The 19,845-nt window shown below is 45.5% G+C and overlaps 2 protein-coding genes across 7 annotated transcripts in view; both read left to right on the top strand.

Annotated features, from left to right (window-relative positions):
- The window catches only part of RCAN1 (regulator of calcineurin 1), a 97,533-nt gene extending 83,680 nt beyond the window's left edge, over positions 1 to 13,853 (top strand). Inside the window, exons 1-4 of one of the 4 annotated variants that reach the window (XM_007967287.3) lie at positions 3,425 to 3,660; positions 6,615 to 6,788; positions 8,645 to 8,804; positions 12,098 to 13,853. In XM_007967287.3, the coding sequence (XP_007965478.1) occupies positions 3,574 to 3,660; positions 6,615 to 6,788; positions 8,645 to 8,804; positions 12,098 to 12,270 (594 nt within the window). In that variant the 5' untranslated portion in view covers positions 3,425 to 3,573 and the 3' untranslated portion in view covers positions 12,271 to 13,853. Of the gene's footprint in view, positions 1 to 3,424; positions 3,903 to 6,614; positions 6,789 to 8,644; positions 9,081 to 12,097 lie in introns of those variants that run through there. The other 3 variants (XM_073010372.1, XM_007967272.3, XM_007967276.3) reach the window with 3 other exon arrangements.
- A 4,027-nt stretch (positions 13,854 to 17,880) lies between these two features.
- The window catches only part of KCNE1 (potassium voltage-gated channel subfamily E regulatory subunit 1), a 56,124-nt gene continuing 54,159 nt past the window's right edge, over positions 17,881 to 19,845 (top strand). Inside the window, exons 1-2 of one of the 3 annotated variants that reach the window (XM_073010370.1) lie at positions 17,881 to 18,338; positions 19,068 to 19,267. The gene's annotated coding sequence lies outside the window, so the exon portion shown is untranslated. The remainder of the gene's footprint in view (positions 18,339 to 19,067; positions 19,268 to 19,845) is intronic. The other 2 variants (XR_012090702.1, XR_012090704.1) reach the window with 2 other exon arrangements.

The raw sequence follows: 19,845 nt of genomic DNA, 5'->3' as shown, positions 1-19,845 counted from the left end.
AAAATAGAAACTTCCTAATGGAAACTTGCTCTAACTGTTTGGAGCCAGAGGAGGCAAATGCAGGTTAAAGAGACTCATTTATGATTTTTATGGTGTGAATGGAAGAAATGCAAAGCATCTAAAGCTTTGAGTTGACTAAAACATTCATTTACTTTAACTTCTGGGTTCAGTTTTATCATGTTGAGTGCAGTTTTTAGAATACTTCTCAAGAGCTCTAATGAGACTATATTAGTGCATTTTCACACTGCTGATAAAGACATACCCAAGACTGGGAAGAAAAAGAGCTTTAATTGGACTTATAGTTCTACATGGCTGGGGAGGCCTCAGAATCATGGCAGGAGGTGAAAGACACTTTTTACATGGTGGCAGCAAGGGAAAATGATGAGAAAGCAAAAGTGAAAACCCCTGATAAACCCATTAGATCTCATGAGACTTATTCACTATCATGAGAATAGCACAGGAAAGACTGACCCCCATGATTCAATTACCTCCCCCTGGATCCCTCCCACAACACGAAGGAATTCTGGGAGATACAATTCAAGTTGAGATTTTGGTGGGGACACAGCCAAACCGTATCAGAGGTCTTGCTGTGGGCACTGCTTTCTTCAGATCACTCACATTCAACCAGCAAGCAAGAATGAGGAATATACTTGCCTCCAAAACCACAAGGAATATACAAGTAGGAAAGTCAGCTTTTTAAATACTTGCTTTGGATCCATTTTTATTCTCACTGGGCAGAATCACTATTTATAAAGTAAATTCATTTGCATAGGACCTTTAGAAATCCAAGTTCACATATAATAGACATGCAGTCAAAGACAGCCTTTCTTAGCAAGAATTGTCAGATGAGCAGATGAGGAGGCATTGACGTGAGCATAAGGCAGTCTTACCTACGGGTACAGGGACAGGTGTCCCAGGAAACCCTGTGCTTTGCCCTTTTGGCCAACCAGAGTGTCCAAGTGTCACTGAGGATTCCTGCTACTCAACAAGACGCACTTTGGAAACTCAAATCTGCTCCATACCTCTCACATTTTAGCCAAGGAAAACCAAGGTGGCAGATCCTAAGTGCCCTGCCCCTGTTCCAGGTCTCTGGTACAATTTGTGAACCAGTGTTTGTTTGTTTGCCAGAGAACATGCATTCCAGCCTCCCTACAAAATGGCAGCCACCATTTTGACCAGCTCTTACTCCTGATCTAAAAATAGAAGTGCTCAAATTTACTAAATTCAATTCAGGTAGATAGAACAGATCAATGCAAAGGCAGATACAGAATTACGTGTTTTGGGACAATCTGGTGAAAGATTTATCATTTCTATGAGCAAAGACAGTTGAACAATCTTCAAATACCTCACTGTTCTTTTTTTTTTTTCCCCATCCATCTAACGAAATCAAAATTGTAAATTTGGATGAGCCCACACTGTTGTCTCAGATGAACAGAGATGTTTAAGATTTGCCCACAAAATTGAGCTGGAACTTTGTGTTGTGATTTTAAAGGAAAAAGGAAGACAGTGAAATTAGTCTGTTGCGTCTAAATTAGCCTCTTCTGTCTCTTCTGATTGCCTTTTAATGAAATTTGCCCAGGTGCATGCCAGGAGAAGAGAAAAGGGGGAAACAAGAGTTGGAGATGGGGAGGGAACATCAGAGAAGTTCCAAACCCCTCGGGAGGTGTGGAACGCGGGACTGTGTCTGCTGCCCCCACCTCTGTTTCCCCTTAGCCTCTCCTGCCCACCACCACAATTTTCGTGTGCCTGCTGGACAGACGAAGGCTCCCTGTACTGAAAATGCAGCACTGCAAGCACACACGCTCCCTCTCGAAGCCTCCTCCCGGATGACCACTTCCCCTTGGTGTTTGATGCATGTTGCACTGTTCAGTATTCTACACTTTTTTGGAATACATGCATTTATGTCTTTTCAGGTTGGGAGTTATGGGTAATTTGGCAAAGCAGACACCGTAACTGGTTTCTTACATAACTCTACAGTTGGCAGCAAGGCACAGTGCGTTGAAATTAAGCAACATTCACTCATCCAAGAGGACTTTGCTTTTCCTTTTTTGGAAGGCAAAATGCCCTCCTTTATTTTTTCCTCTTGCATGTATTTTAAATTATTGGCCGACTTTAATGATTCTTTGAGGTTAATTTTTAAATGTGAATGGCAGTGCTCCATTTAACTTCTGGAAGCTTGAGAGCTGTCCCTGTGTACCCCTAAATTAGAGAAAGCTTAAATAACTTGAGTGCTTTTAGGTGATAACAAAATTGGAGAGAGTGAGAAGAACATAGGACTCAGGCTGCCTTAGGGATCTAAACTGGTAAAATACTTAGAAGGTTCAAGAGTTGCAACCTTTTGGAAGAGCTAGAGTCAGTCTTGCTGACTCAGTGCACCCAGTGCACTTCTCCAAACCAGGCATCTTCCTTGCATCTTCCCTTTCAATTATAGTGTACATTTTTTCCATTTCTTCTTCCTTTCCTTTTTCTTTTAACATTTAGTTTATGAGTCTTTAAGCAGGACCTCTTAACCCATTTATGCCTGGTGTTCCATTATTGGAACGCTAAGCATGTGAGAGTTATTTATATCCTACTGCTCAAGGTCATCACCAAGGTCTGATGGCAAAAATTCAAAAAATTGCAACCTCTGGCATAAATGGGTTAATGCTGCTTTGCTCAGTTTCAAAGGCTAGGTTCTCTAAAGTGTTTTTGTATCCTTTGCCAGAATTCAGTAGTGCTTTGAAAATGATCAAAGTGTTGCATATTCCTAGTTCTCAAATTATAATAATAAAGTTTTCAAATGAAAATCCTAGGAGTGTTTTAGGTTCTCTTTGCTCCATTCCACTGTGGGTTACAAGTAGAAATTGGGACATTCATCCAATAAAATGTCATCGGAAAAAAAAAATTTAACTACATTTCAAAATGATTCCTCTTTTTTTCCTTTAAAATTTTTATTGACCAAGACAGATTTCAAAATGTTTTCTCTAATACCCCGAAGTGAAACTTTGATTGAGGTTTTCAGGAAATTCCAGGGATCAAGTATGTCACCCGGACTTTGGTTTCTAGGTTTCCCAAAGCTTTGAAATTTCCCTACAGTCTAATGGCTGTTTACTGCCACAGACCTTCATCCTTTTTCTTTTGTAACATTTTCCATCTTAAGAAGGGTCGTCCCATTCGGCCGAGGAGCGTGTTGTCTGAGTAGCTGAATGGAATTACTACCAGTGGAAACTATGCTGCAAGAAGGGTTGATAAAGCAGCTGCGAAGCAAACCTCAGCTGTTTTTTCCATTCTCCCCAAGCAAAGTTAATTAGCATAGGGAAAATGACTAAGATGTTGACGTCACCTCTTTCCAGTAGAAACTTACACTTTGTCCCTGTCTGCCTGCAAGCATGCAGGACTTGACTCAGGAATTTGCTGTCCAAACAGGATGCTGTGGAAGCTGCGCCTTTTTTTTTTTTTTTCCCAGGGAGTGGGGGCTGGTCCTCACCGCTTTATAAGCACCGGCTCAAGAAGGAACCTACAGCCTCTTGGAAAGGAATCTCACTAGGGGCTTGACTGCGTGGGTCCCTAGCGCTTTCACTGTGAGAAAGCAAGATGCATTTTAGAAACTTTAACTACAGTTTTAGCTCCCTGATTGCCTGTGTGGCAAACAGTGATATCTTCAGCGAAAGTGAAACCAGGGTAAGGCTTCTGATATAACGTGATTTTCTTTAGTTTTCAAAGCATTATGCTAATTGGGACTACTGACTGAAATACTTGGGGGAATGTGGCTGTCTTGTGGGTTTGGGGGTTTTGAAAGAAATCCAAAGTCTTTTGAGCCTTGAAAATCAAAAGCTGTTGCCTGAGGAATTAACTGAGGAAGGAATTTCTAAAGATCTCAATATTTGACAACATCCAGGTCCCTGAACCAACTAACTAGGAAGGTGAGAGCTGGGCATCGTGTGTTTTTCATTCTGTGTATGTTATAAGTGAACTTTTCAGAAACTGAACTCTTCTGACAGTGAATAGTGTTTTACTTTTACAGCCAGCGTTGCAAATAATTTCGTATCATCTTAGGAAATAAATGTTATAAAGATATTTGTATGTTTGTAGTAATTACAAGGGCCTGGCCTCAAGCTCCCACATTTCTCTAATGAGAGAAAATGCAGCCAGAGCAAATAATAAAACTGGAGAAATTAAGTGTGAGATCAGTGTGCCTCCTGCGCAGCAGCTCTCTTTGATAGTGATTAATATAATTATTTTAATCAGTACACTTTTCTTCTTCATTTGACTAAAACGTTAAGTTTTTTCATCAGCAGCTACCCAGCTGTCTAATTGAGCTTTAATAATATCGTCTAGGAATGAATCCTGTATGTTCTATTTGAGAGGTGGTATTTGTGCATGGTGGTGTTATATGCTGTATACCCAAAGCCATATTGGGACATGCGAAGGTTTCTTTTTTCAAAATCAAATGTGAGTCCATAATTGTGTATAATGCTTGTGATCTGGCACCATCGTGTTTGGACGAGATCGCAGAGCACATTCTATGTTTTTAAAGTCCTACAAAGTGAGTGCACTTAGCATTAACCTTATGTGAGTAAAATCACTGTTTTTTTTAAATGAAGTAGAGATGCCATCCAAAAGCTGTAATAACTGGATATCAGTTATTGGAACAAATAAGATTCATTTATAAGAGAATGGCATCATAGTCATCTAGATTTTAAAGATAATGTGAGTTCTCTTTTGTTCTGGTCCTAAGCCCTGAACCTGTATTCTAAAAATATTCTTCAAAGTCATCTCTCCCAAATTCTGAATCATAACTTCAAAACTAAACAGTGGGTCACAGTGCCTGTTGATGAGGTCAGACAAAATTCCAAATGTACGAAGACACAGTTTTGCCAGAAACTTGCCGGTGCTCAAGAGAGGTGGGGAAAAGAGTGAGAGGCGGCCAGATGAACTCCACTGTCCGCCAGCTCCGCGTTCCTTCGCACGTGCCTCTGCAGGATCCCTTGTGGGAAAGTCTCAGAAATGTTCATAAACTGAAGAAAAAGCCAGGGAATGCAAGGAGAGCAAGGTCGTAGGTTGTTCCGACTGCCCCTTAACGACCTGCCTGGCAGGGACCGGCTACCCTGTTCCTTCCTACCCGTAGCCCCAGCCCCAAGTGGAGCAGGCACCATCCACCCATGCCTCCCCGCGCTTGCCAGCAGTGAACATTCCTGAAGACACTCTCCTCTCTTATCCCGAATTCTCGCTCCCACTGCAGAAACACTGCCTTCCATAGGTTCTCCAAGGTCCTCAGTGAGCTCTGCTTGCGCTGCCTACCATCCACGCCCCGTGCCATCGCCTTCTTCCTGGGCAGCCCCTTCTGCCTTTCACACAGACTCCCACAAACTGTCCTAAGGGTTTTTGCCTGGTAAAAAGCTTCACAAAACCCGGCGACTAGAAGCCCATTCAGTCTTCCTTGGAGCTTTGACTGTCCACCAGTTAAACTCCCTCTCTGAGGAGTTACAGTGGCCCCCAGCTGCCCCCACTGACATCCACACTCCAGGACCCAGCCCAGGGGGCTCTCCCCTGAGCAACCTGAGCTTGGAATCCCCCACCTCGGGCTTTGCATTCTAAGAGCTCATGACATCTCCTAATTCTCTTTAGCCCTATGGCACCAGAGCGAGATGTGCATAGACATGAAGCCAGGATGCAAAAAACGGTCCATTTGCAGAACATTAATTTTTAAACCAGTATCATTTGAGAGGGTTAAAAAGTAACAGACTTGAGATAAAAGCGATCATGGAAATTTTAAAAATCTGCTGATTTTAAGAAATGCAAAACTTTCTTTCAACTTTGTTATTCTTCAAGTATTTCTTTTTTTCAAATTAGCTGCAGTGTTTTTAAGCCTTAAAGAAGTACTTCATATATACAACATTGCCCTGAGCTGAATGGCGGGGTTGGAGTTGGCTAGCCGGGAAAGGCTATGGGACAGAGGGGTAAGTGGGGGAAGGTCATAGTACAGAGAAACACTGGGAACATTACCAAACTGTACCTCCCTGGAAAATGCTCATTCTACTTTTTTAAAAAGTTTGTTACCATCGTGGTGTCTATGTATTGGCAATTATTCTGCTGATTAGATGAATGTAGTAAATCATACCTTCTTACCTTCTTGTAAAATATCTGCATTAGGACTAAAAGGCCATAGTCCCCTAAGAGGGGAAAGGCTTTTCTCTAAGAAGTTAGGAGTTCTTGAAAGGATTGATGATCCACTTCCTCAGTAAGAAATGTATTGAGGAGACCCGGCACAGTGGCTCACGCCTGTAATCCCAGCACTTTGGGAGGCTGAGGCTGGCAGATCACCTGAGGTCAGAAGTTCGAGACCAGCTTGGCCAACATGACAAAACCCTGTCTCTACTGAAAACACAAAAATTAGCCAGGTGTGCTGGCAGGCACCTGTAACCCCAGCTACTGTGGAGGCTGAGGCAGGAGAATCACTTGAACCTGGGAGGCAGAGGTTGCAGTGAGCCAAGACTGCACCACTGCACTCCAGCCTGGGTGACACAGCAAGATTCTGTCTCAAAAAAAAAAAAAAAAAAAGTAATGACATCATCTAGTCAAGGGTCATATGCAGGTAAGTTTCAACTCCTTTTATTTTTATTGTTATTTTTCAGGCCAAATTTGAGTCCCTCTTTAGGACGTATGACAAGGATATCACCTTTCAGTATTTTAAGAGCTTCAAACGAGTCAGAATAAACTTCAGCAACCCCTTCTCCGCAGCAGATGCCAGGCTCCAGCTGCATAAGACTGAGTTTCTGGGAAAGGAAATGAAGTTATATTTTGCTCAGGTGAGTTGGGTTCGTTGCTATGCATGCTTCTCCCTCCTCCCTCACTCCCTTTTATAAAGCATCTTGTATGTCGCTTATGTTATATGCTGACCAGAAACTCTAAGACTTCATCTTAGATGAAGAGAAAGGCAAAATTCCTAATCAGAATGTTCAGTGCCTCACTTGTTTTAAGAAGATATCAAGGTGCATTTGAAAGCAACGTCAGAAATCGCCCCTGACCTCCCTGGGTTGATAACGTTGGGGGAAAGAAAGCCTTCCCTGTTCACTGGGGAGCTTGCAAGGTGCAGCAGGGTGGGCGTGGCTATGCAAATACCCTAAGATTTGCGCAGCAGGTTTCCATGGATTTGCTCCAGGGTTGGAGCTAACTCCAGACTGAGCAGACCGGAGTGGTTCCCAGCTCATGTGGTGCTGGGGGCACTCAGCAGAGAAAGAGGAGTCTGCAGAAGATGCCTGCAAATCAGCCCAGGACTGCTAGGTCTGGCTTGAAAGGAAAACGGGATAACCAGACTGGGCGCAGATGCTAAGAAACCCTCCAGTTGGCAAGCTTCCCAGCCGCAGGGTACCCACGGTAGGGAGAGGGGTAGCTGGGGTTGGGCTTGCTGCTTCTCCTGCCCACTACCATTTTGACCCTCCTCTGGGGAACTTACGACAGGTGACCCACCTTCAAGGCAGCTCCCAGAGTTCCATCTGATGTCCTTAGGGGCTGACAGATTGTCAGGGAAGGGGAAAGGAGCTTCTAGAATGCGGCTCCTCGATAAAGCGAGGCCCCCTCAGGCTCTGAGCACCCCCCACCCTCCCCCCCACACACACACACCTTGCTGGGGTGGGAGAGGACCCTGTCCAAAGGCTTCCCACAGAGGGAGGAAGCTCATCTGACTCCATGCCAGAGAGTCAAAGTGTCTTTTCTTCCCCAAAGTGAGGACAGGGAACTTGCTGGACCCTTCAAGTACAAATAAGGCATTTGGGATCCCCGCTGCACCCCTGACCTTCTGCCCTGGGAGGCATAGGCCGAGCTTTGACCTTGGGTGCCTAGGGCTTCCTCTGTGAGTACACTCTTTTCTGCACTGGATGAGATTTTACGCAAATAATTACTTACTACTCCTCTGACCTTTTCTGATTGTAAAACAATGCATATTCGTTGTGAAAAGTTGGGGAGGGCAATCTGGAAGTGCAGAGAAAACCTACACCGCGCAGCTTGTGATGTGTGTAAGAGCTCTCTGGACAGCCCTCTCATCACGGGTCAGCATTTCTAAAACCCAACTAGGAGCATAGGGTATTGTTCCTTATTGTTAGTTTTTAAAGTCTTCTGCGAGGTGGCTTTTTTTTTTCTGGCATCTGATCTGGAGTCCCCAGGAGGGAGTCACAGGGCCGCTGCTGGGTGGGGAACCCTAGGGGTGGAGCCCTGGCTCCCTGTCCCTGAGAAGCTGTGTCCTCTCAGAACTGTCGCTTAGGCTTTGGACTTTCAGAGTGTGCCTCTGTGGTGTGAGGAGCGGGGAGAAATTGATTCCAAGAGGCCTCCTGACCTCAGTAACAGTGACTTTAATTTTCCACGTATACTAAAGTCACCTCTGCTGATCTTCTGTCCATCTAGGTCAAGCGTAATTATTTGCAGTCCCTGTGCCTGTGACTCCCACAGACCTGGGAGGGGGCTGTCATCCTATCTGTGCCATAAGCAGAGTTCAGATGTCCTTTTGCCCTCCCCGTTACAGACCATCTTACAATTGGTCCTGGAATCGCACCTGTCCGGACGCCTGGACGTTGGCCCGCCCATCTCCTGGAAGCTGGCGTTAGGTGCTGTTGCCTCACTGCAGTTCTTCCCTGGCAACAACTGACCTGTGCTTGTTTTCTCTCCTCAGACCTTACACATAGGAAGCTCACACCTGGCTCCGCCAAATCCAGACAAGCAGTTTCTGATCTCCCCTCCCGCCTCTCCACCGGTGGGATGGAAACAAGTGGAAGATGCGACCCCAGTCATAAACTATGATCTCTTATATGCCATCTCCAAGCTGGGGCCAGGTGAGCAGGGCCCTTGGGTGGGAGGGAGACAGGGGGAGACACAGCTGCTCCCCTGCACTGGAGAGCAGTACCCCTACTACCCCTGTAGCTCTCGTGAGCCCATGCAGGCGTGTTTTGTGAGCTTCTCTGTATTCTTCTGCACCACGGTCCCTTGTGCTGGGAGCATGCCTGCCTCTTGGCGCCACCTGCAATGTTAGACTGGGGCTGATCGTGGGGACCCTGCATCACGCCCCCCCAACCCCCCACAGTGTCCCAGGAATCCATTCTTGTGTCCACTGAGCACAGCCTGCCTGGGAGACCTGAGCCCCGGCCCCAGGTCCTGTAGCTCCAGATAGGGATAAGTGATTGGACTTTGGAAAGGGAAAATCGATGCCCCCTTTAAGAAACGTTATTTTTAATCATGGTAAATTCACCCTTTCCTGTGATTCTCACCTGGCCTTCTTAAAGGAAAAGGGAAGGAGAACCATAGGCCATGGTGAGGGAAGGGCCGCGGCCAGGCTGCCCTACCCCAGGGCCCGTGGGCTGGTCCCCTACAGGGCTTGCCAAAGAAAGAGGAGGTTCCCGTCCTCTGGAGGGACAAAAGTGTGAGCACTGCGGGGAGGGGGTAGGTTCCTCAGGCTCTTTGTCCAGAATGTGGGCCTTACCTGGTGGACTTGCAAGCAGTAGATGAGATCATTGAGTGAAAGGTGCTTCAATCAGCGCCTGGCTCACAGTGTTCAATGCAGGTTTTTTGAAAACCATAAAATGTTGGTGGTTCCTGTCCTGTCCACTAGGGTTTGGGTGAGGAGGCAGGTGTGAGGGAGAGTCCTGGGGTGAAGAGGTTTGAGCCTTCTCCTGCTCTGTCTGTGGAGCAAGTCGAATAAATGCTGAGACCATCAGCTCCTCGTTTCTCCTTGACCAGCAATCTGATGTTCCCTTGGGTTGAGGGTTTTGTTTTCTTGGACCATCAGCAGTTTCATATTGAAAAGATTACATTTCTGAAAACATTGCTCAAACGGAAATTCCCTCTGTGGGATAAAGCAAGAGTCACATTACTTGCTGCTAATTGTGGCGTGAAGGTCAAGATCAGAAATGGCCATTCTGAGGAAGTGTGTGCTCCCCCTACAGCAGCTCCTGGCCAGGGGGCATGAGCGTGGCTGAGGGTGTGGAGTCTTCCCCTAGGTTAGGGATGGGAGGAAACAGGGTCTCCACTTGCAAAGAGGTTTTGTCAACGGTTCTAGAGGCAAATGCTGTTAATAAAAATTCTTCATACTCCAGAATCTACCACTTCCTTCACCGAGGGCTTATTGGAGAAGGCTTTTTAGGAAATAGATGTAATAAAATCAGTTTGTCCTTGGTCCACTTAATAGCGAGCTTGAGTGAGATTTCATATTTCACCTGTGCTTTTCAACCAACAGGATTGCGGAGATTTTGCAAATTATGGTCCTAAACCCTGAGCTTTCTGGATTTTGGCTGATTAGTAGGTAGATAAGAGACTTGCAAAGAGGTAGATTTGTAAGAGGCTCTTAACCAACATTTTCAGCAATCCATTTGACCTCCCATGCCTGAATTCTGTCTCTCAGAGAGCTGAAGCTTCTTTACCTTTTTCAGTGCAGTTATAATAACATTTCAGTCCCACGTGTGATAGAGAAAAGACCACCACCTTCCTTATAAGTAAAAGTATCTTCCAAGTTTAGAGGAATAACCACTGTGGCTGGAGGTAGGAAGCTCTGCTGGGCCACTCTTGCCCGGTGGAAATCAGTCATGTGATGGGCACACAGTGGTTGATGAGGTGCCTCCTTGCTTAGCCGAACTGCAAATAAATCCCAAGCACAGGCCAGGCCGGGTGGCTCACGCCATTAATCCCAGCACTTTGGAAGGCTGAGGCAGGCAGATCACAAGGTCAGGAGATCAAGACCATCCTGGCCAACATAGTGAAACCCTGTCTCTACTAAAAATACAAAAATTAGCTGAGTATGGTGTCATGTGCCTGTAGTCCCAGCTACTTGGGAGGCTGAGGCAGGAGAATCACTTGAACCCAGGAGGCGGAGGTTGCAGTGAGCCGAGATCTTGTCACTGCACTCCAGCCTGGGCAACAGAGCGAGATTCTGTCTCCAAAAAAAAAACACACACACACACACACACACAAAGAAAGAAAGAGAGAGAGAGAAGAAAAGAAAAGAAAAGAAAAGAAAAGAAAAGAAAAGAAAAGAAAAGAAAAGAAATCCCAAGCACAAAGCCCTGAAGGAAAACTCCCCATGAGGCCACACCCTGTGGTGTAGCAGGTTGAAGCAAACCTCCTGCCCCTGTTTCAGATCCCTGCCCAGCATCACACCAGTAACAATGGAGCCTCAATTCTTACACATCTTTCTAGGTGACATGGGTTGGACAAGCATGTGGTGAGCCAGATTCTCAGTGCCTCGGGCACTCACTCATGCTGTTAGCTCCATGAAGTCAATACCTTTACCGTCTCCTTTACTGAGAAGGGAAATGAGGTGCACAGGGAAGCAGAATAAAGTGCCTATGAGCCCTGGGTACTAAGGAGCCAGGCTCAGAGCTGCCTTCAGGAGCACCAGGGATGCACATTCTTCCTGTGGCCAGAGCGGCACCCCAACGGGAGGCCCCAGCCCCTTCATTCTACATTGCCGGGATTTTCAGTTGCAGAAAGCTCACCCTACCCTTGCTGGATCAGAGTGGCCTGAAATTGGCCAAGCTGGTAGAACTCAGGCTGACACAGAACAGCAGGGCACTCCTGGTCCCGGGGATTAGAAGTTGTTCTAAGGAAAGGATGCCGAGGTCAAAAACGTTCCCAGAGCGCCTGGCTCCGTGAAGCCACCCTCCCTTCCTGGGCGTGCACTGCGACCCTCAAACAGGAGCCCCACGAGGGAGGCCCAGGATTCTGTTTCCAAATGCACTTCTTCATCCATCTTTTTCCTGAACCGAAGTTTCTCACATTCACACTTGAGGAAATGCTGACGGAAGGGGAGTTCTCTGGGTAATTTAGATGTCTGGTGGACACGCGAAGTGTAACTAGAAAATGCGAAGTATAACTAGAAAAATTCCTTCTATACTTTTCATGTGCCTGGACTCCCAGAATGTTTGACTAAAAACAGAGCCATGCACAGTGGAAATATCTCTTTTTCTGAATGAGCTAGCAAAGATTTACAAACCCAAAATATATCTGGCTGTGTCTCTCAGCCCAATCGAATAGTCACGAGCAGCTGGCCCAGCAGAGCCCTGGATGCTCTTTTATGTTTGCCTTTTGACTCCCAAGGACTTGTCGGAGTGACCCTGCAATTATTTTCTTTCCTTAGGGGAAAAGTATGAATTGCACGCAGCGACCGACACCACTCCCAGCGTGGTGGTCCACGTATGTGAGAGTGATCAAGAGAAGGAGGAAGAAGAGGAAATGGAAAGAATGAAGAGACCCAAGCCAAAAATTATCCAGACCAGGAGGCCGGAGTACACGCCGATCCACCTCAGCTGAACTGGCACGCGACGAGGACGCATTCCAAATCATACTCACGGGAGGAATCTTTTACTGTGGAGGTGGCTGGTCACGACTTCTTCAGAGGTGGCAGCCGCGATCGGGGTGGCAGAAATCCCAGTTCATGTTGCTCAGAAGAGAATCAAGGCCATGTCCCCTTGTTCTAATGCTGCACACCAGTTACTGTTCATGGCACCCGGGAATGACTTGGGCCAATCACTGAGTTTGTGGTGATCGCACAAGGACATTTGGGACTGTCTTGAGAAAACCGATAATGATAGTGTTTTGTACTTGTTCTTTTCTGGTAGGTTCTGCCTGTGCCAAGGGCAGGTTGATCAGTGGGCTCAGGAGAGAGCTTCCTGTTTCTAAGCAGCCTGCAGGGCCACTCTCTACTGGTAGGAAGAGGTACCACAGGAAGCCGCCTAGTACAGAGAGGTTGTGAAAACAGCAGCAATGCAATGTGGAAATTGTAGCGTTTCCTTTCTTCCCTCATGTTCTCATGTTTGTGCATGTATATTACTGATTTTCAAGACTAACCTCTGTTCGTATATAAAGTTAAACCATTGTTGTTTTACTTCTTTTGGGAAGCCAGGAAAGCGTTTGGAAAATGTATCACCTTTCCCAGATTCTCGGATTCTCGACTCTCTTTGCAACAGCACTCGCTTGCAGAACTCCCCTGGAATACATTCACTCGGCATCCTCAACTGTGCAACCTATAACTTGTGCTTTTGCAAAAGAAGTTGATCTGAAATTCCTCTGTAGAGTTTAGCTTATACAATTCACAGAATAGCAGTTTCACTGCCAACTTTTAGTGGGTGAGAAATTTTAGTTGAGGTATTTGGGGTTGGACCTCAGTTTCTGTTATTTCTTTTATGTGGTGGTTTCTATACATGAATCATAGCCAAAAACTTTTTGGGAAACTATTGGCTGAGATAGTTGGTTTTTTACCCCACTAAGACATCAAGATACACTTGTAAATAAAGCTGATAGCATATATTCATGCCTGTTGTACACTTGGGTGAAAAGTATGGCGGTGGGAGACTAAGATATATTAACCTACCTGTGAATCGTATGTTGTAGAAAAAGCTCTTCCCATGTCTAACAGGACTTGAATTCAAAGCATGTCAAGTGGATAGTAGATCTGTGGCGATATGAGAGGGATGCAGTGCCTTTCCCCGTTAATTCCTGATGGAATTGTTATACTAGGTTAACATTTGTAATTTTTTTCTAGTTGTAATGTGTATGTCTGGTAAATAGGGATTATATTTTGGCCTTACAATACCATAACAAAGTTTGTCATTTTGAAATACCTAATGCCAAGTAACAATGCATGCTTTGGCTATTTGGAAGATGGTCCAATATGTTTGCATTAAATGCTTTGATTGTTCATATCAAGAAATCGATGGAACGTTCTCAAACCCTGTTTACGGTACTTGGTAAAAGGGAGCCTGTTTGGGAGAGACCATTGCATCGCTGTCCAAGTGTTTCTAGTTAAGTGCTTTTAAACTGGAGAGGCTAACCTCAAAATATTTTTTTTAACTGCATTCTATAATAAATGGGCACAGTATGCTCCTTACAGAAAAGTTGTTTGTCATTTTATTTCTAGAATAAATCTGTGAACCTTTTAAATTCTGCAGTGTAAAAGGCTTTAAAACTTTTTTAAACATTTTAAATTCAGGAGGACACATGCCTTTGTCAGTTTGAGCTTAGAAACTCCTGATTCTGTGCTGTGGTTCACAGAGGGTCCACCACACTAAGAATGCATCACTTGCCAAAGAAGAAAATGGATAAAACTGAAATCAGAACTTTGAGTATTTCCTTTGTACAGGTAGATGCTACTATGATGAAACCCCTGTTCATCAGCACCTCCACAAAACAGCAATAGTTTTGGTCATTTGAAGAGCTTCTTTTCTATTAGAAAAGATGTCCATGGAAGATACTAAGTTATAAAAGCCAGTTCTCTTCGGAAGATATATCTGTAAGCCTTCTGTTTAATCTCTGGCAGCTTTTTCCCTGAAACTCTCCTTTCAAATGGTGGTGACCTTCCTGGGAAGCCCACAAAGGCCTAAGTAACCCAGTGTTTATTTGCCAAAATCTAGGAAATGACATTAATCCTGACCGTCATTAGCATTAGGCATTTATCTATGAAAATTCACATGCTACCTTTTTTTCCCTTTCTTGAGAACCATCATCCTGTCATTTCCAAGAGCATTTGCACATTTTCAAGCCATATATGTTCAAGGTTTAATCGTGCTGGAAAATCCACACTTCAATCAAGTTGGTCACATCTGATTATTGGACAGATTCAGGCATTGACCCCCCCTAAGGACAGGCAGGAAATATTTCCAAATAGAGACTCTCAGCAGGTCCCCTTAGATAAAGGAGGGAAAAATCAGCGATCCCACTGCCAGTGAAGCCAATAGACCTTAGAATTGAAACACAAGTCAAGGAACAGGCTCACTCAGGACACCCTATTTCTTTTGAGTTGTTCTGTGGCAGCCTCAGCTGAAATTGTAAAACCAATAATGCATGAAGTTTCTGGTTCCCAGGCTGGTAGACCTGAAAGTCATTGAATCATGAATGTGCCTAGGACCCATGCATTGCTTTGTAGGAGAGGGGTTCAGTGAAACGTGAAACGACCGACATTCAACAGGCAGAATCATGCAGGATGCACACGTGGCCATTGATTGAAAGTGTTTCTTCAACAGGCTTTGATAGAATATATTACTAATGTGATGGGAAACAGCTTAGGGCCATGCAAGAAAAGAAAGTCAGCCCCTGGAAACGAGTGGCTAAATCAAAGCGAAGGGCAGTAGATGGAGAGGGGCCCAGCAATCCACGGAGCAATTCAGATGCAGGCTATAAACATTGATTTCAAGTCAGCAGGCATTTAGGATTTACATTTCCAGAATATTGTGTGTGAATTGCTGCCCACAGGAGATTTGGGTTTTCAGAGAGCTTTAATTTTATGTGAAATGTACAGAACTCACTACAAAGTAAATCGATTTTCTCATACGTTAAATTGCAGGAGATTAAAAGCACTCTATGGGCATGTTATGACCAAAAGTCATAAAAAGCCGAAGTCTGTCACACTTCACAGTGCCCACAGAACCCGCGGAAAGTGTGCCTGGGTACCATAGGTGCATATCCAGTAACATTCACCCAAAGGTCAGCGACTCAGGTGGAAACCGCATACATAATTACCCTAAAAATTATTCAGGAAGAAGGTCCACGACAAGTAACAAGTACTCTTCCCTCCTGCTTCTCTGGCCTCTTGATTCTAAAGTAGAACATGGAGGAAACTTTTCAAGTATATCAGCAATCCTTAATTCACATCTGAAATTCTCACTCCGTGACTCACCAAAAGTTACACGGCAATCAGGTAGATGGATTTGCTTCTCACATACCTCATTTTCTTCCACAGTCCTTCCCTGCTGTTCGTGAAATGTCATTTCAATCATAGCTGTGTTTATGAAAGACAGAAGGAAATTATTCACAAGTGATTGAGGTATATGCTGCCTGGGCCCACCATTTCTCCTTCTTTCAGGATTCTGATGAGGAACTTGGTGACCCTTCTACACAGCGAACGAGTGCCAAGTAGATGCAGTGGCCACTGCTCAGATCCCTCTTTCAAGAGTGTCAGGGCCTTCCTGGCTGACATTTGTACTCTGGCAGCGCAGAATTTTCAGTGTTTTTAACTTAACCGTGTTATCTCTTTTCTCCACCTAGAAAATTATCTCACTGCCCCAGCCCGGCCCTGCTAACCCCACAATGAGGCCCACGATGTCCTGCTCACCCTGTTCAAATTACCAGCAGCTACCTCTGTGCCAGCCACAGAACATGTTTTGAGGGGCTGATTTTCTTTCCTTGCATGGCGCTAAGCTGTTTCTCATCAGATTAGTCATATATTCTGTCAAAACCCATTGAAGAAACACTTTCAATCAGTGGCAAAGCGTGCATTCTGCACATTTCTGCCTGGTGAATGTCGGTCGTTTCACATTTTACTGAACCCCTCTCCTACAAAACAATGTGTGGGTCCTGGGCACATTCATGACGCAGTGACTTTCAAACCCATCAGCCTGGGAACCCAGAAACTTGGTGCATTATTGGTTTCACAATAAGCGTTATTGAAATGATTGACTCTTTAATATTTCTCCTGCAGGTGTCCATTAGGAATGTCTCTTCCCCCTGAGAATCGTTGCCAGCTACTCCCACTGGGTCTCCCATCATGCCCCCTTCTTTTCCATTGTATGGCATATTTTCTTTTGTATCATAATTGTTAAATTGTTTGTCTTCCCTGTTGAGGCATAATTTGGGTGGAAGTGGGATTCCTGGTAGCCAGTGGCTCATAGTAGACATTCAACATGCAAGTGGATTGGATAGATGGAAAGATAGATGGATAGATGGAAAGACAGACAGATGGATGGATGGATGGATGAATGGATGGATGGATGGATGGGGATTTGGGAGGAAGAGGAGTGAGCAGGCACCGAAAAGAATAGAAAAATAATGAGGCTTGTTCCCTCTCCTTAGTCAGAAGGGCCAGTAAGCAGCTTAGAGCTTTAATCCCACAAATTGTCAGGCAACTGGTGCAAGGGCAGTGAGAGAGAGAGAGAGAGAGAGAGAGAGAGAGAGAGAGAGAGAGAGAGAGAGAGAGAGACCCTGTGGTAGGTTACGGTCATCAGTGAGAAAGGAAGAAAAAAACCTTTGTTTCAAAACTCTCCTCAGAACAGATGATTGACTGGAGGGTGCGGCACAAAGGAACTTGTCAGGTGACGGAGACATTCTGTGTCTGGACAGAGCGATGCAGGAACCTGGGTAAAGACACCGTCATGGTAACAGCTGGATACATCTGTTGAAAACTCATCAAACTTATAATAATTAGAAAGGGTACATTTTGCTTCATGTAAAGTATGCCTCAATAAAGTGTATTTGATTTTAAAATCAGGATAAAGGAAAAAACATTTATCCTGGATAATGGGCAGGAGTTGGAGAGAAGGTCTTAATTATCATCATATCCTTTTAAAAACATTTTTCAAGTGTGTAATGCTTTGATGACATTCTTAAGACACATTATACAGCAAGGCAAAGCAGCATCCCAAATGAGAGAATGAACATTCTAATAAATATTTTCTGTAAGACACTGATATGTCTACGACTATTCGCTAAATTTAAAAATCAACTTGGACCATATTTACTCTCTTAAAGTCTAATAGATGACTAATTTCTTGTATGTTCAGAACCAATATATTGCTACTTTAAGTACAGCATACATAGGTGTGGTCGACCCTCTGTGTCTAAGGCTTCTGCATCTGTGGATTCAACCAAGCATGGACTGAAAATATTCCAAAAATAAAATAAAATTAGTGAAACAACAATAAAAATAAAACAAATAAAAAATGCCGGGTAGCAACTACTTACAAAACATTTAGAGAGTATTAAGTGTTAGAAGTAATCAAGAGATTATTTAAATCACCATCTATGATTGGCTGATATGCATAGGTTATGTGCAAATACTATGCCACTATATATAAAGGACTTGAACACTCACAAATTTTGGTATCTTCCGGGAGATTCTGGAACCAACCCGCATGGATACCAAGAGATGACTATATATAAAATACTGAAAGAGGCATGGAGAGTGATTTTCAGGCCTCTACCTAAAGCCCTGAATATTAGAAATTACTGAATTTCTTCTTAAGAAGGAAATTACGCCATACACCGGTGTTGCCACACACCCAGAGAACAAGATGACCCGATGCCCCAGCCTGGTCATACCACATGAGCTGAGCAGTGGGTGGGCCACTGAGCCAGTGACAGAAATCACAAATTACAAAACATCAGAGTACTTTCTGGAAATAAGTCTTCCTCTCCAGGGAACAACACATTTGACACTTGACTGGGATACACTACCGGATCCTCCAAGGGTAATGATTCTCAAGAAGGCAGAAGCAGTGGTGACCAGCAGACCTCCTTAAAGGCTCAGACACTGGAGACCTTCCTACTCCTCTCGACCATGCTAGGATGACTACAGCAGAGTCCCTGAGTCCTTTGACGCAAGGGTCCAGGTGAGTTCGAAGGAGAGCCGAACAAGGCCAGGCAGACAGACCCATGGTGATGGCTGTCCACACTGTTCAAGGGAATTCTAGATTCAGGCCATGTGGCAAGGTCACCTTGAGGGACATGCTTTGCTCTAAGCTCAGCTCAAGTGTGTCTGAACCCTCCTCACTTCTTCCAACTGCAGAAGCACATGGAGAAGGGGGAGAAAGGGTTTTCCGCCTCCTAAAATGAGGGCAGCGTGGTGAAGAGCCTCATCATGCCCCACCCAGGTCCCGTGTGCAGGGCAGGGCAGTGCCGATTTAGCAGGCCAGACCTCAAACTGCTGCTGTGTAGGATGTCAGGGCCTCACACGCAGGCTCCTATAAGCTGGCTGTCTTGGCAAGAGGGCCCTGGTACAGCACTGTCTTCATCAGAGAAAATCACACCCTGCTAATTTGTAACAGACAGAAATGCATTTGGCTCATGGTTCTGGAGATTGGGAAGCCCAGGATTAAGGGGCCACATCTGGCAAAGGCCTTCTTGCCACGACATGGTGGACAGCATCACATGGTTGTGGAAGGAGGGGTGGGCGGGGAGGGAAGAGAGAGAGAGAGAGAGAGAGAGAGAGAGAGAACAAGAGAGAGAGAATCCATTCATAAGGGTGGAGCCCTTATGACTAAACACATCCCATTAGGTCCCACCTCCCAACACTGTTGCTTTGGGGATTAAGTTTCCAACAGGTTTTTTTCAAACCTTAGCAACCACCAAACAGACAAACCCTTCGGCCTGTCCTGGAGGGCATTGAATGGCATGGCCTGGAGCTCACCCAGGGAACCGTGCTCAGGAGGAGGAGACCAGAAGTTCTGAGAAGTTCCTAAGACCACCTGAAGAGAAGGAGCCTGCTGCCAATGGTGTGGACACCGCAGTGTGCTTGAGGAGCCTTCAGAAACGAGAACGGGTAGGAAAAGGGGGTTGCACAGACCCTTTCCTCAGTTAGGCACCCTCTGCTCCCACTCTCATGCTCACCCTGACATCGGGCTAAGGGGGAGGCGCTCATCCACTGACAGGCGCCAGGCTGTCCTGGGCCTGGCACACCCTGGCCTTGTACACCCACTCTTCACACCTCTGCCCCCACCCTCCCAGGGGCAGGGCAGGGCTCCCCTGCAGAGACACAGGGCAAAGAGGGAGAGAGAAGGCCTCAGGCCAGGGCATGGGCTAGTGCCTCCCAGTGCCAGGTCCTGACAGCCTGAGAGAGCTGGAATCAAGGAAGGCGATCCTGGGCCCCAGACAGACGTGGGTGAGCTTCAGCCTCTGGTGGCTGCATACCAGCCAGGGCAGCAGCGCCCCCTCCTGCCTGTGTTGAGCTGTGTGGGCTGCAGGAGGACTAAGGAGAGTTTAAAGGAGGCAGGCAGTGAGGGAGGAAGTGTCCCAGGTAGAGGCTGAAGCTTTAAGGAGGATGGGAGGGGAGGCTTCACCCAGAAGGAGCTTGTGGAGCAAGGGCCTGAAGGAAACTGGGGAGAGAGCCTGAGTATCTTT

This window comes from Chlorocebus sabaeus, chromosome 2, assembly GCF_047675955.1.
Source record: "Chlorocebus sabaeus isolate Y175 chromosome 2, mChlSab1.0.hap1, whole genome shotgun sequence".
Taxonomy (NCBI): domain Eukaryota; kingdom Metazoa; phylum Chordata; class Mammalia; order Primates; family Cercopithecidae; genus Chlorocebus; species Chlorocebus sabaeus.
The sequence above is the reverse complement of the archived record's forward strand: the minus strand, read 5'-3'. Positions and strand labels throughout refer to the sequence as shown.